This window comes from Agelaius tricolor, unplaced genomic scaffold (genome assembly GCF_023055355.1).
Source record: "Agelaius tricolor isolate 1412-34295 unplaced genomic scaffold, bAgeTri1.0.p SCAF_19, whole genome shotgun sequence".
In the NCBI taxonomy this organism is placed as follows: Eukaryota; Metazoa; Chordata; class Aves; order Passeriformes; family Icteridae; genus Agelaius; species Agelaius tricolor.
In genome coordinates, this window is record NW_027269279.1 from 13,718,434 (window position 1) to 13,746,047 (window position 27,614).

At 45.2% G+C, this 27,614-nt stretch overlaps 1 protein-coding gene across 4 annotated transcripts in view; it reads left to right on the plus strand.

The window, feature by feature from the left end:
- AXIN1 (axin 1) overlaps positions 1–27,614 on the plus strand; it is a 78,050-nt gene that overhangs the window by 22,113 nt on the left and 28,323 nt on the right. For all 4 annotated transcript variants that reach the window (XM_071444376.1, XM_071444375.1, XM_071444378.1 and 1 more), the window contains exon 3: positions 24,479–24,619. In XM_071444376.1, coding sequence (XP_071300477.1) covers positions 24,479–24,619 — 141 coding nt within the window. The remainder of the gene's footprint in view (positions 1–24,478; positions 24,620–27,614) is intronic.

The window sequence follows — 27,614 nt, forward strand, 5'->3', positions numbered from 1 at the left end:
TAAAATTCCAGTTCCAACAAACCATATGAGCAAGGAAAACAATCCCCCCCACCAAAAAAAATGCATTGAAAGTGAGGGATGCAATTGCTGTACTATATCAACCTATCTACATAAGGTTGCATCCTTATCTGTCTCTCCTCCTCAGTTCCTCTTGGGATGCTTTTAGATCTCCTGTCTAAAAAGCTGTAAATGAAAAAGGCATGTTTTCTTTCCTCTCCATCATTTAATGGTATTTAATTTGCTGTTTGATCCTGATTCTCCTGCCTTGACTGTGTGCAAGCCACAGTACTGGGTTGCAAATAAAGGACATGACAGTTCCTTTAAAAACTATAAGGCTTAAATCAAGTTATGCACTATTAAAATCAAGCATATTTTTCAGATAACATAAATAAAAGCAATAGATAATTTTTTATTCTTGTTTAGATTTGGTATGTGTGTTATGATCCTCCCATTCTTTAAATGAGCTAAAATGTGTTCTGATAGTTAGTTTATCTTTACACTGTGGTGACCAGAGTCCTACATCTCACCTTCGAGGCCAGTGAAGGTAGAAATAGGTAATGAACTATTTTTAGAAATCAGCAGTGCTGCATTCCGAGAATTCCTGCAGTATTTTTCAGAACCAAGTTTGCAGGTTTTGAGCACAGATAGGGAAATATGTCATCTGTGTAAATTGCTCTAAATTACCTGCAATTTGTTGGGAGTTGCCATTTCTAAGTACTTACTGCAACTCTAGATATTTGAGGAAGCTTTTGATTATCCTGTGCTTGTAAAATGTAATTGGCTATTTCTTAATTGTTGTTCTCTGTGAAGTGTAATTACCTGTAATGTAGAGCTTTTTATTTGTCAATGCCACAAACAGGAAATCAAGAGTGTCTGATTGAGATAAGTTTGGGGACTCCACCACAACTTGTAATTGCATCAGATGACCTGTTTGCTATGGGACTGGTCTCTCCTGTAAAGTCCTGGAGTTCTTCAAAGAATCTGGAAATCTTAAATACCATCTTTATATATTGTTGTGCAGAAGTCTGGCTTGTACTTTCCTAAAACTGTCTTCAGAGAGCTGCTGTCTTCTTAGCACGGTAGTGGCATCTCTTTATTCAGTCATAGTGCATGAAGTTTCAGGAGGAATAGGCTGATTTAGAATTAATTTCTTGGATGTAGTTAATTAGAAGAAATTGCAGAGCTTGCTGATGTTCATGAATACCTTAGAGAAGTCAGTTAATTAAAGCTTAGCAGCCTGAAGGAAGCTGATAGAGACAGAGAATCCCAATCCTTGTTGGTATGTGATGGTACCTGGATGTAGAGAATAGGGTTGTACTGAACTTTGGTTTGCTGCAGACTGAAGGCATGTCTGATCCCAGTTGGACATCTCTGCTCAGGGAGTTGGTCCTTGTGTCCCATTGCTGCTTGGCTGCCCTTGACCCAACTGTGGCAGCATTCCTCTAGGATGAGGGCATGTGTGGGAACGCCTTGGATCCTGGGGTGACCTGGGCTTGGGGGATATGTCACACGACCAAGGTCTAAACTCTTGTCTCACTGGCTCTGTGCCATGCACAGTCATGCTCAGGCTTTTGTTGTCGTCATCTTCCCAAGCTGCATCTGTCCTGGCGGGGACATTAAACGTTATTACTTAATTGAACTTAAATGAGTCTGGGAACTTACTGGGAAATTCTTTGAAGTTCTGGGTGGGTTTTGTGTTTTACAGCAGGAATAGAACCAGGTATGTTCACCTCTCCTTTATCTCCACCTGGGTTTGGCTGTGTTGACCCAGTGCAGCGCTGGGGAGCGGCGCAGGGAGACATAACATAGACTGACACATCCAGGCTGGGGCTCTGCATTCTGTACAAGGGGTTGCAGAGACACAAAGGGAAATTAGAAGCCCTCTCATTGCCCACTGCAGGCCTGGGAGGTGCTGTGCCAAGGCAGGCTGGTGTATGGACAGCTCTGCTTCTCTACCTGGGGTTCCCAGAGCTTTTTTGTATGTGTGTTTTCCTTACATGCAGTCTGTGGGTTTCGGTATCCTCCTCACTGTGCCTTTAGAGCATGACTGAAAAGTGAAAGCCACTTGAGTGTGCCCTCCAGGAGCTCCTGGCCAATTCTTTCAGGAGCTTTCTCCAAGCTTTCTTTGGAGGAACCTCCTGAAAACAAAACTTGAAAATAAAATCCATCTTCTTGCTAAATTAACTGCCTGCAAACACAGAATTATTTAATTTTAGTTTTGCTCTTTTGATGGTGATCCGGTGCCGAACAGTTCTCAGGGAAAGGAGTGAGTCAGCTTGCCCAACAGTGACTCTATTGATAGATGGAAGGAGTGGCCCTCAAGTCTGTCTAGTCATTGTTGGTGCTTGGCTGGAGCGCCAGGGGCTCTGAGGGCAGGCTCAAACACCTCTCGCCAGCCGGGGGAGATCAAACGCTCTGAGTCAGGCCACAGAAAATCATGATAGGGCCCAAACTAATTAAACCTCTTTTTTTTTTTCCCTTTTTTTTTTCCCCGAACCCTGTTTTGGGAACGGGAAGGAAAGGACACACACACACTGGGGTGTGTGGGACCTGCCAGCTCTTGTGTCCTTGCAAGTTGACTTTTCTTGTGCCTCCCAAGCTGTTGTAATGGAAACTCTTCCTAGTCCCTTCTCTGCTCTGGAGTGATGGGATCTGCCAACTTTCTCCTCTCTTGATATCCTCTCATTTCTCACCTCTCTTTTGTAAGGGCATTGAAGCAGACCTGGAAAATAAATCCACACCATTCTTCTGTATCCCAGCTTCTGGTTATTTTTTAATTCAAAATGCACATTAGCCAAAAAATGTTTTAAGAGAGGCTTTAATTATTTCAATATTTTTTTGTCATTTTGATCAAGGTGGGAGAGGCAGGAGGTAGCCAGATGGTGACAAGTGCAGCTGTGCTTCAGCCACACCAACACCTTTCCTTTGGCTTTTCCCATCTCCTTTCCCAAGGCATGGCTTGCTGTTAAACATGAGGAACCACATCCATGAAGCCCACAGCTTCCAAGAGAACTTTGGCTATAAACCAAACCTTAAAGGTTATGGATGTGAAGCACCATATCCTACTAATGTCCCAGGTCTCATGCTTACAGTGCTGTCCCATGCCATTCCTTGAGTTGGTACTGTCCCCTGAGCAAGAGAGGGTTACAACAGGCACCAAGAGCCTCAAACTTCACTGTGGGCTATTAAATGCAAGTGCCACACACTTCAGTACCTCAGGCCATCCTGCCCCAAGCTTTCTTCAGGTGCTCTGAACATGTGGTGTTCACCTCCCATCTCCCAGGCACCAGGAGCAGGCCAATTTTCAGCATAACGCACAATCTCAACTATTTTATTGCTTAATTTAGGCCATAAAGTCCCTTTGATGTGTTGTGTAATGCAACGTTCATTCTGAAAAAGTGGGTGGAGTAGCTTTATGGTATTATAAAAATAAATAAAATGCCTGGCAGGATTTTGAAACCACATGGTCATTCCTCCTCTCTCTGCAGATAAGTTGATTGTTGAGAGAGAAATCTTGCTTAATATCTAACTTTGGGTGATTTATTTCTCCAGAGTCCTTTCATCTCCAGCATGTATTGGGTTATCTGTGCCTTCTAATCTGATTGTTTTAAGTGTGATCAAAGAAACCAAGAGAATGCACTTTATTTTCCCACTGTATGAACAGAATGCTGTTTGTACAGTGCATTACATCACCTGTTCCTGCTGCTCCTGAGTCCTGCACCAAATGGCTGCGGTATAAATAGAAAACAGAATGGACTTGTAGGGGGTGATGAAATTTGTTCCACTTGCCGAGTAAAACAGAGTTAACTCAATGAATGCTTTCTTCACGCCCAGCTCTACCTCAGCACACAACAACACAGGGCTGAAAATGTTTGGAATAACTCACTTGTGTATGGAGCTGGCATTTGGCAGCCTCAAGGAGCTGTGCTGAAAATCCACGGGAGATGGCAGGCAGGGAGTCTGCCCTGTCGTTGAAATTGCTGGGATTCTTTCCAGGCTATGCAAAGGAAGTTTGGGTTTGCATCAGCACCATGGTGTTGTTGTAGCTGCCACGGTCCACAGGCAGGGTCTGTTGGCAGAGGTGGTCACCATCCTTGCTCAGGCTTGGTGCTGCAGGATCCCTGCACACCTGGAGGGCTTTGCCATCCCAGACAAACCCCTCTGTCAAAAGCAGCTTGCTTTTGGAAGGTCTGAAGGATGCAGAGCATGGAGACCCACCTGGCCGTTGCAAACTGTTTATTTCTGGGGGATAAGCAGGAAGGAGCAGCTCTGATTTTCATGGAGGTCCAGGAGATGCCTCTGATGTTAAGCCTGGAAGCTGCATTTCTCTGCTTGATTGTAAAAGTGCCAAATTGAAGAAATATTTTTTTTCTGACTTGTCTTAGTGCTTCATCACCCCATAACATCAGTTGTGTCCATGGAGGACAGTTGTCCTCTCTGCAGCTTTGCCACGTCTCCCCTGACTAATGTCTTCTGGCCTTTTCAGGGGCACTGAGCAGGATTTTCATTCCAATTATCTAATTGATTAATGTATTTAACTTGGAACATTTGCTCTCAGCCTGTGTTTGACTTTCAGTTTCTGACTTCTCTTGTAGACCAGGAGGGTGATCTGAGGGTCTGGACATTTCCTTGCTGGCTTTTCCAAGCAGTAGCTGTTGGCCTTAAAAAAAAATTAAAACCAAAAAAAATTCTCTCTCCTTACTGACCTTGCCTTGACACACCTACAGGCCCTCATGAAAATCCCACCCTGAGTAAATAGTTCACGTTTTTATTCAGAGGAGAACTGCCATGCATCAGAAGGTCAGGGAAATCATTTGAGAGATAAGGTGTTTTTATCTTAAGCAATTAGTCCTTAGTGTTTGGTTGGGTTTTTTTCATTTTCTAATTGGATTGGAAGTTGTTCTTGTCCAGCATGTGTTTGCTGTAGGAATACTGAACTAAAAAAATGCCTAAAGCCTGTGCTCCCCTACCCCATCGTGCTCCTGCCACCCTGGGAAGCAGAAAGCCAGGGCATTTCTGACATGCCATTCCAGCAGGATGAGCTTGGGGGCCACTATCTCCCCATCAGCCTCCGGGTGCTGATCATCTGATACTCATCAAAGTTTTGCCCATCCATCGCTGGGCTGCTGGTGGTTTTCTCTGTCTGTAGTCCCCAGGATGGAGGAGCAGGAAGGAACTGGGGAGAGGACAGAAGCATGGAGTTTTCCCTTTGGATGTTGCCACAATGTGGGTTAGGCAGGATTAGCCTGGACTGCTCAGACATGGCTGGGTCTTCTCCTTGCTGAGCCATCACCTGTGCAGTGGGGAATTCTTCTCTGAGCAAACCAAGCCACTCTGCAGTTTCTTTCTGGTGAATTATAGGGGCAGGATGGCCTGAGGTACTGAAGTGTGTGGCACTTGCATTTAATAGCCCACAGTGAAGTTTGAGGCTCTTGGTGCCTGTTGGAACCCTCTCTTGCTCAGGGGACAGTACCAACTCAAGGAATGGCATGGGACAGCACTGCAAGCATGAGACCTGGGACATTAGAAGGATATGGTGCTTCACATCCATAACCTTTAAGGTTTGGTTTATAGCCAAAGTTCTCTTGGAAGCTGTGGGCTTCATGGATGTGGTTCCTCATGTTTAACAGCAAGCCATGCCTTGGGAAAGGAGAGAAAAAGCCAAAGGAAAGGTGTTGGTGTGGCTGAAGCACAGCTGCACTTGTCACCATCTGGCTACCTCGTGCACCAATGTAAGATTGACCATGGCTTTCCAGTGTCCCTGCAGGGTGTTGGGCAGTAGGAATGACTTACCTGGCCTTGCCCTACACACAGGTTTGTCACCTCTGGGTGCAGTGGGACGCCAAGCTGGCTCTCCACAGACTCACCAGCAGCCCTGTGTTCCTCACCTCAAGGTCATACTGCAAAGGTTGCCACAGCCAAAACCCTTCTGTGTTGTTTGCACAGTGCTGGTGTTTGGAGGCCCCTGCTCCCTCAGCTGAGGAGGGGAAACGCTGGGACTTGTGTTAGGGTGGGGATTTTCCAGCCCCTGAGGAACAGCATCTTCCTTGGTGACATTTCAACTTTCCTTTGGTGCGATTGGATGGTGGGCAGGGACATCCCTCAGCAGTGGCTGGGAAGCTCCTGTGTCTCTGAGCCCTTGTGTGTGACAGGGACTGAATTCTGGGCTACCCACTGATGATGATGAGCTGAGCTCTCTTTATGGCTGTTTTGTTGCTGTTGTTGCAATCGTAGAGGTGTCTGGTTGAACTCTGCAAGCTGATGGACACAGTCCTGCACTGAAATAAACTGCTTGAATTCACCTGTTGGGGTATAAACTCTAACCCTAACCCATCTTGTGCTCCTTCCACAACAGAAATCTATAGTTCAGTGTGATACACTATTAGATTTTTTCCCCCCAGCTGCCTTATGAAAAAGCACTTAAACACATCCAGAGGTGTGAATTACAGCTGATGTAATTAATTTGTGTTTGTGGGCCTGGCCCCCTGCAGTCTAGCTGGCAGTTAAGAAGAACAAAAATCTAATCTTAGAGAAGATTAGGAATTCTTTGACAAAGGTTGAGCCAGGGCATAGTGCCTTATCATTTGTATGATGTCCTGTGGCAAATCTGTAATTTAAGTAGGCAGGTTGTTCCTAAACCAGCAGTATCTCTAGTCACCTACCTCGTTTTTTTGCAAAAAGTGTTTAAAATGGGCATAAAACAAGACTGAGGCAACTCTAGATGCTTGTCACTGCAGAAGTGCCCATTGCAGGACAGTCAGAGCCAGAGCCCACTGTCACTTCTGAAGTCTGTCCTTCCCCAGCCCATCTCCAGGCTTGTCCCAGCCCTTCTCATCCCTCCCACCCTGGGGTGAGTGAGCAGCACAAACACTGTGCATTGGAGAGGAGGCAGGGAGGGGGCAGATGGGCCAGCAGGCAGTTCCAGCAGGCAGCCCTGCCCTCCCTGCAGGCTGCCTTGGTGTGCTCAGCCCCAGCCCGGCTTCAGGAGGATCTGGTCCCAGCACACTTCCAGCCAGCATGTCATGGCAAGCTTCCCCAAGCAGCAGTTTCCACTTTTCCTCTTTGGTGTCTATTGTTTTCTTATTTGGGGAACTGGAATCCATTACTGAATTGGAAATGTGGTTGGCATCAGCCTCTGATGCAGGATGGGTTTTTACCTTTCAGATTGGTCTGAGCTTGAGCACATCTTCCCCTGGACAGCTCAAGGGCTGCACAGCTCTCCTGTGACCCACTCACATGGGCAGTGATGCAGCACTCACTGTCTTCACTGCTGAAAGACCATCCCATCCAGTCTCAGGAGAGCTGCAAAGAGCTGGCTTGGGCTAAATCAGGCAAACAGGCCCTTGGTCACAAACTGAGTTTCCAAAATGAGGAGGTTGCCTGAGTGCTAATGGTTTACATTTAGTCATTTAATGCATCAGGAATAGGTTACATTCTGAATTATTTTGATTTCAGTCTAATAACGTCAGATTTCAGTGTTAATAATGTCTCTTTGAATGAAAATGTATTTCCAAGTCGCTTTAAGTATTTGCTAGCACAGTAAGTTGAACACATATGTGAAAGAAAGGGCCATCTGATGAACTGCTATTGTTCTCTTAATTCAACCCACCCCATTTGGGCCACTCGGCATGAATGGCTTTGTGTTTGCTAATAAAATCATGCTATGTTCCCTGCAACATATGTTCTGCATGTCCCAGCTAGTCAGCAGCAGTAAAACCTTATTTTTATAGGTTTATAATGTTACCTTCTCAACTGTGGCTTCTTTTAGATACAGCAGTGCTCCCAGGTTTGGCCTTGGCACACTGGAGCACTCAGAGGTGGCCACAAGCCCCTGTTTCTGGCTCATCTCCTCCCTCTCCCCCCTGGCAGCTCAGGCACTTGCTCCCTGCATGGCTCATCAGTGAGTGTGTGCACCTCCTCACCTAAAGGGTGCTGTGTCAGCAGCCACTGGATGAGAAATAGGAGTGTTCTCCTTGGCCTGCATCCTCCTCTCCCCAGAATGTTTGGATGAGGCCAGGTTGCTTCTTGGACTGTCACAGAGAGTGGCTGTGGGCTCCACAGCCCTTTTACCTGCTGGGCTTAGGAGACACAAAGACAATGTGGGAAGTGCTCTGCTGTTTTATCATCCCAGGAGAGCTGCAAGCTGTCCTGACAGTTTCTTTGGGCAGTCCCTAAGACAGAGGGATGAAAAGCAACCTCTTCCTTAGCACAGCATCTCAGAGAGGGCTGCTCTCAGCAGTTGGCTGGCAGTGGTCCTCCACAAGCTATGTCCAAGCTGCAGGGAATCAGTATGCAGAGCAGTTGCTCCCTCTCCCTGGCACATTGTTTTTTAAGGACTCTAGGGTAGAGGGGATTAGACCAAGTTCTTGGAGGAGGAGAATAGCCAGCAGGGGATGGCTGGTCATTTTTGTTCCTTTTGTAGCACAAACAATCTCTGCCTTACTACTCATAGGGCTTGTGAGCCTTTGTGATATTTATTTGGCTGAAAGATTTGGAGACCTCTGGTCTAGATAGCTCTCCAACTGAGAAGGGGAATTTAGGCACTTGTGATAGTGTGGCCAAAGAAATTGCAATAAATATTTGGGAGATTTTAGTGTTGGCATTCATCAAGAATGGTTTAGCAGAACAAAATCTTTAGTGGAAAGGATGGAAGTCCAGCTGAAATGACAAAGATGTGCCTGGGCTGGCGTTGGCACATCTTCCACACTTCAGGGATTAGAAGGAATTGTGTAATAGCAACATAATGATCTGCAGAATTGGCTCATTTAAACTTCAGCTGCTTTTGTTTAGGAGATGGACTTAAAATCTGAAACTGGGTCAAAATCTTTTCTTGCTCTAGAACTAAAAGTTCCACACGTTTTAGACTTAAGTTTGAAGAGCCCTCTCTCACTGCTGTTCAGCCAACCCTCCTGGGCTGAATTTCAGCCAGACAGGTGACCTTGCCCTGCTAGTTCTTGTCACTTGGGACAGTGTTGTTGATCAGAATCAGATTTTCTAGGGTCTGATGATCTCCAGCGCATCCTCTCCTGCTGATGGAATCATGGCCCTTGGTTCCTCTTTAGGACTGATAGAAATGTCTTCTCTCTGAGGTGAGGAGCTGAGCAGGCACAGTTCTGGTCTGTCTCCTGGATTCTTACCACGTTTGCACTGAAGGTCAGAGTTTTGTCACTTTGTGAACTTGCCCTAAACTACCAGCAGGACACAAGTCTTCCTCTGCAATGGCATTCTCCCCAAAACTGAAGCCCAAGTCGTTGAGAGCTGTTGTGGGTCTGTTTCTTCTCTGTTTGCAGCAGAAAACAAAATCCCTAAAACATTTTTTTTGAGTGCAACTGCATTTCCAACAGTAGAAGAGGATTATTCTTCCTCATTCCAGGGTCAGCTTGTTGCAGACATGCATGGCCTTCTCATCTCCTGGGGTTGGCCCCAGTCAAGGAATTGTGCAGATATTTCTTTGCTCCAAAGTTCCCTAACTTTTCCCAGATAATACAGCCTGCAGGGAGAAGGGTTTGCAAGATCAGTGTCAGGAAATAGCTGACACTATGAGAAGTCCTCTTCTTTACTTCTGGATAAAGCAGCGTGATAATTTACTCTGACTGCTCACCTGGAGTGAGGTAGGCAGTCCCACCAGGCAGTCACCCTATTGCTCACAGGAAAGGAACAAAGTGATCCTGCACATGGAGAATCCATGGCACCAAGTAACCAACAGTGGAATTCATAAATTCCTTTATTATTTGCTAGAAGCTGCAAATGCATCTGCAGAATACACAGATATCTGTTACCATCTCGAGCGAGGAGATGATGCCATTGAATGTTAACAACACACACACAACAGAGCAGCCTCTTCACTGCCTTGCAGAGTGAGTTTTACATCACCCTGTGGATGTACACAGAGCCCAGCAAGGTCACTGCTAGAATAAAAACCACTGGCAAATACTGTCCTCTGTTGCCTGGATGTGACAAAGTACCAGCAGCAAAGGTTGGCAGCAGTGTCACTTTGCTGTCACATCGTGTCCCACCACTGCAGCTGCAAATGGGCAGGCTCAGACAGACATTGGTGTCACAAGTTCCTGCATGTTGTGATTAATTCATCTAAACAGTTTTCATACATGGGTTCAGGGACGGGTGCTTTCATCAACTTTGTGATCAAAATGTGTGCCAAGGATATTATGAGTCATATTCCAGACTCACTCGTAGTTTTGCAGAGGGGATTAATGGGGATGTTATAATATTGCTCATTTATGCTATAGGCAGAGCTGGCAGCAGTGGCTGTAGTCATGGTTGCCCAACATTCCCCATTATATAGAACTTTGTTGTAGTTGCTCATATCTTTATCAGACTGTGTTGTTTGGTGTTCTTCCATGCTGAGATTCTGCCTCAGGCTGAATTATTTTGGCAAATTTTAGTAAAAACAGAGGGGGAGGAAATTACATTGTTTTGTTCATGTCAGAGTCTTACAATTTATTTTACATTGATAACCTTCCAGTTTTCCCACTTTGAAGCAGGGGTTTGGCAAGTGGGTTGCTGGAGGTGGGAGGGATGCTGGCAGCTTGAACATGTATTTTGCCATCCATGTGAGAATTTATTCAATGTGACTGAATTATAAGCTTGTGAAATGGCAAGCTCTATAGAAGATGGTTTAAAATTTTGGCAGTTAGAGTATCCAAAAAGTGTATTTACTCTGATGGTGCTCATGGCTAAGACTTCAGAGACAGGAAACAGCAATTCCTGCTGCTGCTGATCATGGAGCCTTCAACACTCATTGTTAGGTGAGCCAGCTCTCTTCTCACAGCCTCCAGAAAAGGAACTCAGAAAAAAAAAAAAAAAAAAGGCTTTTTGTGCAGTGATGGGGAGGAGGTGAAGAGGGGGAGTTCCTCCAGCAGTGAGCAGGTGGTGTTGGGAGCTAGCAAGAGAAACTGTACAGGGTGTTGGAACTGGGAAGGGGTTTTCCAATCCCTCCCAGAGCTTTTGGGTGCTGTAGCTGAAACTGCCTGTACTTCAGCCTTCTTGCTTTTTCCATGCATGGGGTGGCCTGAGCCAGAGGAGCCAACAGAGCAGGTAGGAAGGAAAGTGCACAGGACATCTGCATTGCTTCTTGTGTCATTGCAAGGCCCTGTAGGAGCAGAGACAGAAGATGCAAGCAGCAAAACAGAGGTATTTCTGTGCTGGCTTTTGCCAGAGCAATGCTGGAAGACACAAGCTCTTCTCCCTGGGAGAGAGTCACTGTGTGTGCCTCAGCTTTGTCTGCTGTTTGAGACCCAGATCAGACTTGCTGAGCATGCATCAAGGCAGAACTCTTTAAAAACACTGAGTATTAGGCCCAGAGCATTTCAAATTGAGCACCCATGTCTTAAAAAAGTTGTGACAATTTCAGCATTGCAGTTGGCTTTTTGTGCATTAGAGAATGATGGATTTTCCTCTCTCCAGAACAGCAGCACAAATAAATACAAGATAGACTTGTGGAAATTGCCAAGAGGAATCTCCAGCAAAGTGAGTAATGCTGCACTCAACATAAGATTTGGGTGATGTTAAAGTACAAAGAGGGGGAAAAATAAGGATGTGAATCTATTTATCCTATGCCCTGAGCAGATGAAGTTCTGCAGAGAGGAGATGAGATACGTGAGCAGAAGAGATATGTTTTGAGCAGAAGATAAATTTTTTTCTCCTTATAGATTGCTTTTCCCTGCTGTCTTAAGAAGAAAGCATCTAGAGCAGTGATGCATTCCTGTAGTACCTGCCTGGTCAGTGGAATTCTGTGTGTATGCTATGGCCCATATGCACTCAGTAACAGATGGTGGGTTTGTGTCACACAGATGGGCTCCAGTGTTTCACAGCTCTTGTGCTCCAGGCCATACACAGAAAACAGCCTTTCCCTTCATCTGTGGAATTTCATTTCTGGTTATGGCACGTGGCATGATTGCAATGTGGCAGTGGGTCAGACAAGCTCCAGTGCTCTGCTCCTGCTCTAGAAGAAGAAAATGGTGTCAGCAACACATGATGTCAACTGAGAGTGATTGTAGGCTCACACACTGCCATCCAAAATGCAGAACTAAACCAGGTCTCACCTCTGGGGTGACAAAAATGTGCCTTTTGCAATGGTCCTGTGCTGTATTCAGTGTCTGGAAAGTTGTCAGCTGGAGCATTTGAAGTGATTGTAAGATCTTCTTTCCATGCAGCTTTTCTGCTGAGTCAGTTATTCAGAGCACTTAAGAGTCTCTCCACACTTCCCCATTTTCACTAATTATCACAGTGTCTCTGGGGCATCCCTCCCATATTGAATTTGGTTGGGTGTCAGCAAGCACCTTGTACTCAGAATTTCTGGAGGGATTAAAAAGGCATCAATGGAACACACAGTTTGCTCATCTAGCCTTGTGTCTTTAAGAAACTGAGGTAAAAACCAAATACAGTCATCTTTTATCTGAACAGTGGTTAATTTGTTTAGAATAAAAAGCACATTGCTTGCATTGTCACTTATTCTTCCTATGTGGAGCTGTCAACTGGTTTTAATTGTATAAAGATAAACAGGAATGGAACAAGGCTTCAAACAGTTCTTTTATGGCACTTGGAGTGGACATGGTACTTCATCTATATACCACAATAATGCATACCAGATGAAAAGATACTGTGGAATTTGTGCAATAAAGGTAAAAGCCCATATATCTGCCTGTTCCAATGGATGAGAACCAAAACAGAAAAAATCTTCAAGGCAAAAATAACAACAAACCCCAGCACAGTTCTTGAAGTCAAATTTCACTTGCTGTGAAGTGCCCCCAGGAAAAACAAGTACAGGATTTGCTGAAGCAGTGGCTAAACCTCATAAGGGGATGGACCACAAGTATCAACCTCCCAAACAGTTAAAGGTGTTTCACCTGCCCCCAGGTCTGGAGTTTAGCTGGACCCTTTGGTACTGCTGTGTCCCAGGAATGCCCTGTGAGCTCCTGTGCAATTTGCCTATGAGCAACTCTTTTATTTTTGATTTTTCCCCCCTCTCTTCCTCCTTCAGCTGATTTTCTCAACATTTTAATACATGTTTCAATGAGGTGAGCTGGTTCTTGCACCTTGGATTATTTAGAATGTCTCTGGAGATGTGTCACCCTCAGCAGCAGAGCATGTCCTTGGAGTTACAGTCAAGGGATCACTGAGCCACCTGCCCTGGCTCCCTTTGGATGCTGGTCTCCTCCATCTTTCTCACTGCTCTGAAGTTCTTTGCTCTTGGATTGCCAGTCAGACACCAAATTTAGATCCATTTGTAAAAGAACAGCCATGAGAAATGGGAAACTGAGTCCACTGACTTCATTCCTTTTTAAATATGACTTTGTGTGACCTCGGTGCAGCGATTGATGGTTTGGCTTCCAGGTCTGGCTGGAGATGCAAGGTTTGGTGACTGTCCCAAAACTAGGACAGTGAAAGAATACTTCATGCTCACCATCTAAGGAAAAGTTACTTTAATCTTTGTTTAAAAGGAGGTCTGTTTGTAGCAGCTTCATAAGACTGTCTTCCCTCTGTATGCCTATTTTCCAGGGACAACAGCAAGTTGTTTCCTGCTAGTCTGCTAAACTCTTAAAAAAGAAATAAAATAAGTATCTCTAGAAAAGGAAATACCCTTTTTAACAGCATCTGTCTCCCTTAAACACAGTTTCTGTGTTTTACATTCCTTCTGGTGGTTGTTATTACAGTTCTTCTGAGGATTTGTCATTGCTGTCAACCTCTAATAGACCTTGTCAGAAGGACAACATGACTTAGCCCACCCTCCTCTTGCCCCAGCCCCTGCATTATATTGGCCAGGTCGGCTTGAGCTGTGAAAGGAAAGTCAAGATTATGAGCTCCCAGTAGTGACCAGCAGACTGAGTTAGGATTTATACTTTTGTTGTGATGCTGACATCTCTGTGGAGCTGAGCAATAAATAATAGAGCAAGTTTAAAAGCTTTTTGCAGCTTGCCAGTATGTTGTTGTTGATACAGCCTGCCGTTTGTTAACATCTAACAAGTATCCTTTAATGACCCCATTTGGGGAGCCTGTGAGGCTCCAGAGCACTGCTAGAGAAGCTCTGTTTTGTGGTGTTGTGCTTCTGAGACCTACTTATCTGTCATGGTTGCAATCAGCTGATGCTTATGAACTCTTGCTCATTATAAAGTACTGATTGGAGGCAGAAGTCTTCTGCAGGGGTGCTTCTTTTCTGTCCCAATCTAATGGTCTCTTGACTTTTAAACTTGAATGTGTTCCCTAGAGGGAAGTAAAGTTAAATAAGACTTTGCAGGAATTTTTAATGTGAAGGTATGAAACGTCTTTGTGAAGGTCTTTTGCTCGACTGAGTTGTTTTTTCATGTGCTGCCAATATCTGATCCCACTTCTTGACCTTTAATATACACTGAGAGAGAAGATTAGGATGCTTCTAATCAGCTGAATCTCCCCTCTGGGAGCACTATTAAATCTTGACTCTCAGCTTTATCTCTGCCAGGTCTTGCCAGCCCTCCATGGTTTTGGTTTTGTTAACAGCTGAGGTCAGGGTTCACTCACCTCAAAGGTTCTTGTTCAATGGGGGAAGTTTCTTGGATCATTTTTGTAGGAGTTAAGACACCAGCGAGCAACTCTGCTTGGAGGCAGACCCCTTCTCTTCATGTGCCTTGTGAGCCAGACCTTAATCAGTGAAATAAAGTCTTTTATTTAGTGCAGGATTACTGCTAATTCTGCCCACCTCATCATTAGCAGGGCTTTGTCAAAGGTCTTCATGAGCAAAGCTGAGTGGTTTTGAGGTGCTGAGTTAGGTGCCTCATAGGCATTCAAAATACTACCTCAGCTGGTTTCCTCTGCCATCCAAATTTGTAATTTCATTAAAATTCCAAGTTTGTTGGCAATGAATTGGTAACAAGTATTGAGTTTCATACCATTGTTTTGAGGGGAATTCATGTGAGGCTAGCAAGTCTGTGGTTGTGCAGCTCAGCTTATGTTACACAGCCCAGTGGTACAGGCAGGCGGTTTAATGTCAAAGTCCTTGTAAAACAGAGCCCCCCTGAGCTGCATATCTTCCCCTTTCATTTCAGCCATCTGCAGTACCACTGTTGTGATTGAAGTATTGGGAAATTTATCCCTGAAAGCAATACAACAATTGCAGTGCTGGGGTTGATGCCCTCCTGAAAAACTCTGGTGGTCCAAGGAAGGACTGAGCACCCATGGTCTTGTTTAGCCCTTGGATTCCCGAGGCTCCCATTCCCTAGGGTGCTCCATGTACCTGTGGATGTGCCTGCCCTGTTGTACCTTTTTGAACGCTCCAGAAGCTCTGTAGGTATGCAGGAAGGCAGGGAATGATCTGGAGTCATTGGCCAAAGCTGGATGCTTTGTTTCCATCCAAAAACTTACTCATTCTACAGACCTTGGTCTTAAGTTACTGAACTTGCAGAGAAATCTGCTTGTAATTTCTTTCTTGTAAGCCCTTTCTTGTTGAGCAGAAATTTTGGCAAAGAAGAGTCAAGTCACTGGAGAATCCCCAGTTCTGCCTGGTTATACCAGGCCTCCTCAGATCTTTCCTTGGAACAAGCAGGCAAGAGGAAATACTTTCCATTTCAGAGAAGCGTGGACAAACAACATTGCTTCAGACAGAGAAGAAAAGTGGCAGACGGAGTTACAGTGCTGAATCCTGCTGGCCAAAAGCATGCTCTTGCCTTTATTCAGTCATTCCTGGAACACAGTGTTCTTATTGTATTCCTCCTCACCCCGCTCAGTGCCTCTCCTCGGGCTCAGGGCTCAGAGATGCCCCAGCCACGGTGCTGGCAGGTTTGGGGGAGTTAAAAAAAGCATCAAACGCATCTGAGCAATGGAACCTCTCCCTCCTTGCCTGACGTCGGGGAAGCAAGCGTGTGTTCTGAAAACCTGGATCCCGTTAGAAACGTTCCTGCTGTCTGGAAAACAAAGTACTCGCTCGCCTGGTTTAGTCATTAAGTAAATTTGTGGTTTGGTTGAGACAAAAAATAATGAAGAAAAGCTGTTGAAATCCTGGGATTAATTTGATAGTTTGCAGGCAGTTGTGTTTTTAAGTGGAGCTGCTGCCTTCTTTGTGTTGTGAGCAGACCCAGGTACAAACCTGGGCTTCCCTCTTTCCCTGTGCCTCAGAGCCAGGCATTTGGAAGTAATTTGTTCCACGAAGGCGCTCTCGGTGCGGGCGAGGGGGCGAGGGGCCGGGAGCCGCCGTGCCGTGCGTGGGTGTCGGCACAGCCGGGCTGGAATGCCGGGACAGCTTCGGGCTGCCCGCTCCATCTGCACAGGGAGCACAGCCCGGGCTGCAGGCAGGGATGGCTGCCTTGGCATGGCACGGAGGGCTCTGAACCTCGGGAGGTTCACTGCTGTTACTCCGTCTGTGGCATGGTGGCCCCTTCTGGGAAGGATTATTTCCTCTGGATCTCCTTTGTGTCTCCCGGCTGCTCCGCCTGCCTTCCCAGGGAAGTGAAACCGTGGGGCTAAAAGCAGAGAGGCCCATGTAAAGACTCCCACAGCACTTTGCAAAGTGTTTCCCCTCTCCACCAGCCCCAGTTTACCTGGGACAGTCACCAAGGAAAGCAGAGAGCAGGGAGCTGGCACTGAAATGCTGTCTGAAATGCCTGCTCTGTGTGTTCATCCACTTAACCACACATATATATGTATATATATGAAATCACTTGTATTAAACATAGATGTCATTTCAGTCTGAGAAGCCAATTAGCAGAATGGAGAGCTCTTGCCAATCAGCCTCTTGCTGAATTTTCCCCAGCTCTCAGTTTAAGCAGGGGAAAGGAGACTGCATTATCAGCCCTCTCTACCTGTCTCCATGCTAGTGATCCTGATGCCCCAGGGACAGCACCTTTGGAGGGTCAAAAAATCAGGGATGAGGACTCAGGTCCCACTCATTTCAGGGGTTAACATGCTTGGATGTTCAGCACATCCCTGCACAAGCTTGATTCTGTCCCTTCCAATAAAATATTAAAGCCAGTTGTCCTGTGATGTGCTGTCTGGCAGAGGCAGGACATGGAGGTGAGTGTGGCTCATGGGTGGCAGCAGTGTACCCTGGATATCCAAAATGCACACACACTGCTGGGTTTGCCTTTCTTTTGTAGCTTCTCTAATCACTACAGCAGCTTTTGGATGCAGCCTGGCTGCTCTAAAGCAGTGAGGCGCTTGTTCAGCTGCAATTAATGCAGCCAAATATCCTGTATATTTTATAGAAAATTTCCCTAATATTGTCAGCATTTCATGATGGATAAGGATTCATATGAATCATGTCATCATTTTAAAAACCAAACAAAACTACTATGTTATGGTATAAGCTCAGGCTAATATATTGAAATTAATCTAGGCAGATACCTGTTATTGCTAGATATGGAACAGAATGTTCTGCAACATTTGCTTTATTTCAGGAAGATGATCCAATTGTCCTGTTAATTGTTGTGCAGACATTGTGTTGCCCATTTTTTTTCTTTTTCATTTTAATGAATATCTTGTGCTTTGAGCTATTAAATAAATGAGGTTTGTGGTCTTATTCTAGGGAAGACATGCATTGTTTTCAGGAAGGACTTGCTTTTATTGTTTGTCACACTCAGATTTTTGCAGTTTTGATTTTAAATCTGTAACTAGAGGACAAAATCCTTTATTACATTGGGGTGATGAGTGAGCCCAGCCTCGCCCTCCATTGGGAAGGAGGAGCTGGGAGGGCTGGTTTGGAGATTCACAGTCAGATGAAATCTTGAGGGACTCGTTCTGCAGTTTCCTTGGAACACAGTGGTTTCATCCTGTTGTCTGAAAGCCTTTCCTAAGAAGGTTAGGGTGGCGATAGGGCAGTACAGCCACAATATTTAGCCTATCTAGTCCTTATTTGCCTCCTAAGGCAAACATTTTATTTCCTGTATTTCAACTTCCTTCCTAGATCCTCTCCCCCACCTTGCTGTATCCTATGATCTTAATTACTGGTTGCAATTAATGCATCCTCTGTAAATTAGTTCTGCCTGAGAAGTAGCATGTCCTTGGTAAATGCAAAGGAGTTAGAAACTGGAAACTCAGTCTGGTAAATCTTGGATTTAGCTTTTGTAACTGTGCTTTAATACTTCACAATAATTGCTGAAGCTCCCCATAAAATAATCTTCATGTAGTCCTAAAATGGAGTTGAGCGCCTTAGAAGAAAAAAGAAGAGCCCTTATCTGTACTTTTAGTTACATTTTTATTTATTTCCCTTCTTCCTCTGGTGTGGGAGGATGAATAGGCAGGGAAGAAGATACAGATTTGCAAAGGCAAGGAGTGCTAAAGAGCGTCGTTTTTTTCATCAGCTTTTAAAAGCCAGACTGTAATCATAAATTCCCTGATAGCTGGAGCATGCAGAAGTCGTCTTTAAGCCTACAAGTGACAGGCTGCTGTTGCTTTTCAAACTTCAGATTTCATTTTTTTGTAAGACACAACTTTGATCTGGTTCCTTTGTAATGCTCTGCAGAGCGCTGGGGCTGCTGCGCTCGCCGGCTGCAGAGCTGGAAGTGAACTTTCTTGGCAAGAGCCATCTGGAGACCTCAAAGAACAGATTAACTTGTCCAGAATTGATGTGATCTTTGAAGAAGCTGCCCTTGCCTGGAACACATGTGATTAGCCTGACATTGGCAGTGATAAAGTTGAGATGCACAGCAGCATCTGAGTACCCAGAGTAATTGGGAAGAGTGTTAAGTGGAGAAACCCCAACAATCTGCAATCAGATTATCAGGTAAATCCCCAATTTTAACCTCTTGAGCCAACTTTGCATCTTTAGCATAGATCAAATCCAGTCAGGAGTGAAGGTTTTCAGCTTTGCATCTTCATAGACTTTTTGTTCTTAGCTCCAAAACATTCCCATGATAATGGTTTGGGAGAAGCTGTATGATGCAACTTCTGTGATAGTTGTTGGTACCACGGATTGGAAATAGACTTTTCTGTTCAGGTGGTGGATTAATGTAATCTTGTAAACTGGACTCTGTGGTGGATGCTGCTGTAATCCCTTGTTTAAAGGGGACCCTGCTGCTGGGACACTCCTGTCAGCACGTGCTGTTTAGAAATGCTGAAGGGATTTGCTTTGGCTTGTACATCATAAACCAAGATGTGCAGCTTTTCATTTGATTGGCTGGTTGTGATATTGAAATCTGGAACTGCATGAAGGATATGACAGTCACCTGCTTGTTGGTGGATGTAAGTTTTGGAAGTAAGTGGCTAGCTGGAGACTCAGCAACCTGGGATTCTAGAAGGACTTTTTGTTTCTTGCATGGAAGTAAGTAACTTTTTTAATTTTTTTTTTTCCCTCACTGAATAAATGGAACATGTCAAAATAACGAGCTGGAAGGATGTCTCAGCATTAGACTGCATCCTCCCAGTCACAAATGCAAAATGACCAGGGACACCAAATAAGAGTAATGCATGCTTAGTGATGGTTTCCTAGAAATAGTCATCTTCAGAAACACAGGACTGCAAAAGCTTGAGCTAATTTTTCAGAAGTTGGTGTGAAAAAGCAGGGTGGGAGCACAGAATGAGTAGTTGGGTCCCATTGAGTTGCAGCCCTGATCTGTGGTCTCAGGGCACCATCCTTCAGCCCAAACACCACCCACCAGAAGAGGAAAGGAGGAATGGTGTCCTGCTGTGAGGCTGCTCACCACAGTGCAGGAGGGAGGGCATCTCAGCTCCTCCACCTGCCATCAGCTCTGGTGAGACATCTGGAGCTTCTCCAGAGCCCATTTTGGGCTGTCCTTCTGTGGGACTTGCCAACATCCCCAGAACTCCTGCAGCTCAGAACCTTCCACAGTGAAAGTTCACTTCTCATGAAGTTCAGGGGTTATGGCATCTGGAAAATGGGATTTCTCCCATGTTGAAAATGAGCTGCTTACCAAAGCTCTGGTGACCAAAACTTCAGACTATGGCATGGGAGGGAAACTTCTGCAAGAACTGTTTAGGGAGAGTGCATTGGAGTTTTATGGTCAGCTTTGTGAGTTTTTATCTTTTTGATTTGCTAATACTGTGTCTCAAACAGCTGCTTCCTTGGTAGTGCAGGGGTTTGGAGGAGCATCCCATGCCACCAGGGATTTTAGAGTTTCTGGATCAGGGAGGTGGGGCACCCTTACAAAAGGAGGCCTGCCTGGATTCTATCACAGCTTCAATTCTTTTGAGGAAAAGTTGTCTTCCAGAAAATGTCAGTGCCATAAAAATTTAGTGCTGGAGCTGGAGAAGGTGGTAGCAATGAAAACTTTGGATTGATCATCTTCCCTGTTAAACTGGGAGCTGTTCCAGCCATGCTGGAACTGCTAGCAGGCTTGGGAAGACCATGGCTCTCAGACTTGCCAGTAGAGTGTTGTGCAACTTATTCCCTCCAGTGGAAATTTAAATTCTACAGAAATTAGTTGCCTAGAGGCTTTTCATCTTCAAGGAAGTTTTCTTCTTGCCTTAGTGTTTTTTTTTTTCCCATGCTTGATGAAGAACATCAGTGAAGGAGGTACATAACTGGTGAGAACCAAAGGGAGTGCCACTTGGATTTGGCTTTGGAGGCAGGATCAGTGAGCTCTTCCTCCCACTGTGGGTGCTGAAGGTGATGCAATTCTTCCCCAGAGCACACCAACCCTGGGGATTTTGCATAGAGCAGAGTAGCATGTTTGGCAAAGGTTGGGGACTTTGCATCTTTGATTTAAAATTGAAATAGCCATTGGGGGAAGTTGTGTGAGGGAGACTGGGGTTCCCAGCTGGAAGGAAAAGGATGCCCTTAGGGACTCAGGATGCAGTGGGAACTCCACATAGAGGAAGAGTACTGAAGAGGACCTCACCTCTCTGCTCACTTGCATTGATACTCCAAGATCTGATGATGCTGAGGTCCCAAGTGCTGGGTGCTTGGTCACAGGAGTCAGAAATCTGGAGATGGATGGGATGCAGCCAAGGCAACACACAAAATAAACCCAGAACAGGTAGAAGGAAGCCTTAAGGAAATTCCTGCTGTTTTTCTACAACAGTTTAGGCCCTTGTCAGCATTACCAGAATGTGCAGTGATCAGCAGAGGGCTTTATGCAAAGAAAAGGCAGCTGGTCAGGCTGACTTACTCAGGTCGCTGTGATCTCTGTTATAATTGTTCCCTATGTGATTATTTTGAGGGTTGAGCAACTGAGAGCTGCAGAAGAGACATGCAGCTTTATTTCTGCAATGTATGAAACGTTCTGTGTTCATTTCAAAAATGCTCATTGCTCTTTCTGTCTTAAAGAATGAAATAAAATTCTGGAAGACTGCAGGAATTTTTGTGAAGTCTAACTTTAAATGCTCACCTTTCCTTTTATCGCCCTTATCAGTGCATAGAGCTCAGTATGTGAGGTTTTTAACTGACATTTCAAATCGCTCTGAGGGTGCCTGAATCCCTTTTAAAGCAGCCTCCCCTCCCAGATCAGAAGTGACCAGTTTTTTTTGTTAGACTCCATGTTCCTTTAATGTTTTCCTCCTAATAGATGTTGAAAGCGTTCTTCAGAGGCACGGCACAAAACATTCAAATAGTGATACGAGCCAGCTGAAGAGAGTTGTCAGGGAGAGAGAACATTAGGAGAAGGATTGAATACAGATGGATTCCTCAAAAGTAATGTAACCTGTTATGATTGCTTTGAAATCCTATACCCTTTCCATCTCCTTACGCTTACCAAAAGTTTACATTTGCATTGATGTATTAGAGGCAGGGCTAAAATGGAAGTAATCCCTGTTGTATACATGCTTAAGTGTGTAATTTTAGCTAAATACAACAGTTGTGACCAAACCTGCATCCTCAGTGAGGAGACCACAGCTGGGGAGTGCTGTGGGAGAGCCCAGCCATTCCAGCTCCTCCAGAGGTGTCAGGGACCTCCCAGGGCCCATCAGCTCACTCTTGGTTCCTTCAGCCATCACAGTTGCACACCCAGCAATCTCTTCAGGTGCTCTCTGCTGCTCTGTCTTTGTATCAACAGATGCAAAGGGGAAATTGATTGCCCTGTGCATTTTATTCTGTATATCTGAGTGCTTTCTTAGTATACTGCTAGAATAATCCATGCCTCTTGCAGAGTCCTGGAGAAAGGTCCACTAGAAGTTGGTGCTATATTTTAATTGGATTGTCCAAAAATCATCCTTGTCTTTGCCCTCAGGGAAGGCCTGAGCTATCCATCATTCCTGCCTCAATTTAAGAGGTTGTCTCAGCCTCCATCACACTGCTGTCATGTTGGATTTGACAGGAGGGTTGCACTGCACAGCTCTCCTTTAATGTTCAGAACTGACCGTTCTGCACAGGGAGAACGGCTGAAGGGGGCTGGTAAGGTTTTCACTTATTATCCCTTGCTTTTTAGGGTGAACTTGTTCCAATTATTTCCAGTACTTGCCCTAGAAAGCTGTTCAGAAATCTGATGGAATATAGAAATGAGTTTGCTCCAGTGCACATCTGCAGCAACTGACAGAAAGTTTACATGCTAGAAGGTGTCTGTGGTGACTCACCATCCCAAAGCATCCCTGTGCTCATCCCCAGCTGACTCTGTATTGTACCTGAGCATGGAGAAACCTCACAAGGCTCCCTTCTGTCAAACAGCCATGAAAAGCCTCAGCTGGCTCAGTTTTGAATGCTCTTTGCACCATTCTGCAGCTATGCTAAGCTTCATCATCCAAGGAGAAAGAGTTTGGAGTTTTGGCTGGTTTGTGGCACACAGAATAGTTTTCTCTTTTTGAGTAGGGGAGTCATTTGTTTCTAACTGACCCCATAATGGACCTGAAACAATGTGATTTTTCCTAGTGACCAGTGAATATCCATGACCCCTTGAATTACAAGGAAAACAGGTTGTATGCTGAGGACCCAAAGAGCAGGTGAATAGGAGCTGGCTGAGCAATGCATTAGCTGAAGGCTGTAACCCTGTCCAGTTCAGGTTTTAAAATACTTTGATAATGCTTCCATCCTGGTGCACCATGTGCCATATTTTACATAACAGCATCCACAAACCTCTGCCTTAACAGACTCTCTGCCAGTCCCAGTTCCTGCAGTGCCTTTCCTGCATTTATACTCCTTACAGATACACACAAAATGCCAGCTTTGCCCTTTGCTGGTGTCTGTCCTGCATTTATACTCCTTACAGATACACACAAAGTGCCAGCTTTACCCTTTGCTGGTGTCTTCCTCACCTCTGGTCCCTCCATCTGTGTGTTTCTCATGGGTTTCCTTGTCTTGTCTAAATGTAAACTCATTGGGGCAGGGGCTGTTTTCTTTTGTCTGTAGGACTTTAACCACTACAGTAGAACCAGAATCACTTTTCTTGGCAGAACACAGAAGCACACATTGCACAATGTGCCCTCCATGGAGGTGTTAGCACAGGGCCCATTGCAAATCACCTCCACCAGGTGCTGATTACCAAGTTACTAAATAAAGGATGATGCTGATGAACTTTGTGATCTGAACTGAAGCAGGACTCTGATTTTCAGAGCTTGGAAAACTCAGGAATTCATCAGCTTCAAGATATCTTAAAAATGCTGCTCTTCGTGCAGAGGGGCAGGCAGGGAGAGCAGGGGATTAAGTGCTCTTTGGTTTATGTGAACATTTCAGCTTGTTCCTTCTTCTGGCACATTACAAAATAACTTGCAGGAGAACAAGATGCCTGCATGGCCTGTCTGTCCTGCAGGGTGGCAGAGCTGGAGGCACGTTGGCAGCCGTGGCTTTTCTATGATGGTGGCAGAGTGAGCATGAAGGAATTTGTGCCTTCTTGGTTCACAGGCTGCTTCACCATCAGGTCTCTTCCTGAGCAAGAACTTAATTCCCAGGCTAGCTCCTGCAGGCAGCCTCCCTTCCTGACCTCTTGCTGAAGAGAAGGAGGTTGGCCTGCATGTGTACTTGAATAACAAGGCATGGATTGTCTGCAAAGCTTTCATAGATCCCTGAGCAGACTGTCCACTGGAAAAGCTGGTGTGATTAGGTGGTCCTTCCTAGTGGAATTTGCAAGTGTCCAGTGTACCTCAGTGCAACACTGGAGATCAATTTTAGGTACTGTGCTGTGAGCAACAGCTGTTTCTTGCTTCACCTCCTTCCCTCTGCAAACGTGTTGGAGGGATGTTAAAGTAAGCATAGAATGAATGGGTGACCTCTGCTACACATCTCTCCCTGCTGGAAGAGCAGAATCCTATTTTGATTAAGAAGAATGCTGTATTACTGTCTAGGTATTGCTTTTAGATTCTCATAGAATGACAATGCTATGCAGCTAGCCCATGGACTCCATAAACCCTGATGGAAACAAGACTTCTTCCATACAGTCTCATTCCCTCCCTTATCTCTAACAGTGTCATCTTCATTACTCCATGAATTCCCTTTTTCTTCCAGTTATGAGTCAAATGCTTCATGGCTCTGTCAGTGCAACTTAGTGTGAACACAGCTTATTCTGTAGCCCATCACTGGGGCTGGGGCTCCAGGCAGAGTCCTTCTGCCTGGTGATGCAGAGCATGGTCAAGGTTGTGCCCTTCTAACCTAACTCTCATTTTTCTCTCACAGGCATGGCTCGTGGAGAGAGCCTGTTAACCCCTACTATGTCAACACGGGCTATGCTTTGGCACCAGCCACCAGCGCCAACGACAGCGAGCAGCAGAGCATGTCCAGCGACGCCGACACCATGTCCCTGACAGACAGCAGCGTGTAAGTGACTCCTGGGGGACAGCCACACGTGCCTTCAGCACTGCTGCTCTTGGGTTCTGCTGGGAGAGAGGCTTGGGATGGGGGGGAGTGTCTGAATGGACCGTGACAAGGTCATTCTCGCTGTCTTTTCAGTCACTTTGTGTGACAGTGTTCACAGGGCTCTGAGGATGAGGGAAGAGATGAGGATCTTACTCCATGTTTCAGAAGGTGTGATTTATTATTTTATGATATATATTATATTAAAACTATACTAAAAGAATAGAAGAAAGGATTTCATCAGAAGGCTAGCTGAGAATAGAAAAGAAGAATGATAACAAAAGCTTGTGTCTTGGACAGAGAGCCTGAGCCAGCTGACTGTGATTGGCCATTAATTAGAAACAACCAACATGGGCCAATCACAGATGCACCTGTTGCATTGCACAGCAGCAGATAACCATTGTTTACATTTTGCTCCTGAGGCCTCTCAGCTTCTCAGGAGAAAAAATCCTAAGGAAAGGATTCTTCATAAAACATATCTGTGACAACTTTGTCACTGTGCAGGATACTCGGCCTTGCCAGTTCTTGTGAATGTTTGCAGCATAAAATATTTTTGAGCAATCTAAAAAAATTTTGAGCAATCTAAAAATATTTTTGAGTGATGTAAATGGTGTTCTGTCAGAGGTTCTGCAATGTTTCTTAAGCCGGGTGCAAGAATTGGTAATGTTGGATGACTTTGTAGTAACTGATTTGAGATACATTATCTTCTGAATTTTAGACAGAGTCTTCTGCTTACCTGGGTATTTTTCTTGAGATTTTATGCTGCCAAATTCTCAGAATCACAGAATGGGTGAGGTTGGAAGAGACCACAGTGGGTTATCTGGTCCAACCTCCCTGCTCAAGCAGGATCATCCTAGAGCAGATTTCACAGAATTGTGTCCAGATGGTTCTGAATTACCTCCAGTGAGGGAGACTCCACAGCCTCTCTGGATGATCTGTTCCAGTGCTCAGTCACTGCAGAGGGAAGTTCTTCCTCATATTCAGGTGGAACTTCATCAGTTTCTGCCTGTTGCCTCTTGTCATGTTGCTGAGCACCGCAGCGCAGAGCCTGCTCCATCCTCTGAAAGCTCCCTGCAGGTGATGGCCACTGATGAGGTCCCTTCTCAGCCATCTCTTCTTGAACCTAAACAGGCTCAGTTCCCTCAGCCTGTCCTCATAAGAGATGCTCCAGTCCCTTTGTTGGCCTCCTCTGGACTCACTCCTGGAGCTCTGTGTCTCTCTTGTCCTGAGGAGCTCAGAACTGGGCACAGCACAGCAGATGGAGTAACAGCTCAGACTGTGATTGCTCTGCAGCAGGATTGGTGACTGACCAGTTCTAGTTTGTCTGGTGACCACTGCACTTTAACACAACTTGTGCTGATAAGCCCCAGCCAAATATGTTTTCCCTTTCTGTCTCTCATGACAACACCCTGTATCTCACCCACGAGGTGCCTTCCTTAAAGATGGTCTGCAAAGAAAGAAAAAAGGGGTTGTTAGATTTTGTTGTGACTGCATCTCTGTGATACAAAAAAAGGATTTGGGGAAAAATATTCACTGTTTGGTCTGGTTTTTAGTAGTGCAAATGCAAAGTGTCTTTCTGTAGAGTAGAAACCCTTTGATTCTTCAGGCGAGAGATGACAGGTTTACAGAATTAGGAGAAGATTTTATTAATGGCAGTGCTGTAAACACAGAGTCCTCCAAGAGACTCATTTAGTGTCACTGTGTCAGCAGCTGTCAAACCTTGTTGGAGAAACTTTCCAGCCTGTGCCATGGATGCTGTTAATGGGTGCTGCCACAGTTCCCCACCTGCCCCGAGTTCATACAGTGACACAGGGAGTGTGTAACATGGGCAGGGGAGTTCTGTGTCTGTGGTGGTTGCCCTGCCTGAGCCTGTAGCTTGCTCTTCTCTGGCTCCATGGAGGCTTGGGGCCAGGTAGGAGCAGCTGTGAGTTCATTCTGCACCCTGATACCAGCTCCTCAAACATTATGCGCAAGTCAGACCTTGGCCAAAGGGGCCTGGGAGGAGGGGGATGCCCTCAGGACAGAACCCTGTAGATGACCACTAATTAAAGGCTCCATTTGATACAAATCCAGCTGCTCTGCCACATCCTTCTGCAATTCTTCATATGCATCAATTTATATGGAGGAGTGCTCTGAAGCTAGCAGGAGTCGTGTAACTTCTTGTTATCAGGAGAGACAGATGTAAGAACTCTTCAAAATTAATTAGCTTTTAGCACTTCCTCTCCCACTGGTCCAGTGGGCTCATGGGGCTGCACTGATGGTTATACCTGTGATAAGTTGTGATCATTTATGCCAGAGTTCTTCACCCTCCTAATTTTTATTTCACTAGCCACAGTTTGTTTTTTTCACAGGCAGAATAATTTCTTACTGGCCATCCTATGCTTCTTTTTCCTTTAGGCATTTTATCCCTCCTATGCTCACCATAGGCTGCCTTTAGGACTTTAATTACCACCAATATGTGCACTGCCTTCTGCTAATAACTAACCCAATCCTAGTGGTTCATTTTAAGTAAGATTTGAACTTCATAAGGGTGATCCATTCTTTCTATGCCTCTCAAACTGGATCCATGCAGAATCCAAAATTGGGATTCTGGAGGTACAGCCTTGACCTTTGGCTTACACAGATTCTGGCTGTTTTCAGCACTTGCTCTTCATTACATGATCTAAAACTCCAGCACCAGATTTTACTCGGATTTTACATGGCACTGCTGAACCTATCTTCTTCCTGAGTTTCAAAGGAATTTTTGCAGAATTGCTCAAGGCAGCAAAAATGAAGAACAACCAGATGAAGTTAAAGAAGGGACTCCTGCTGCTTGACAAGACTTACATGTCTCAGTGCTTTGAATTTAGGCCTTCTCTGAGGAAAATGGCAATAAAAGCCTCGTTTGCTGATGAGCGAGGTTCTTCCCTCTGTGTGCTGTTTACACACAGCAGTCACGCTCAATAATGAAGAAATCTGG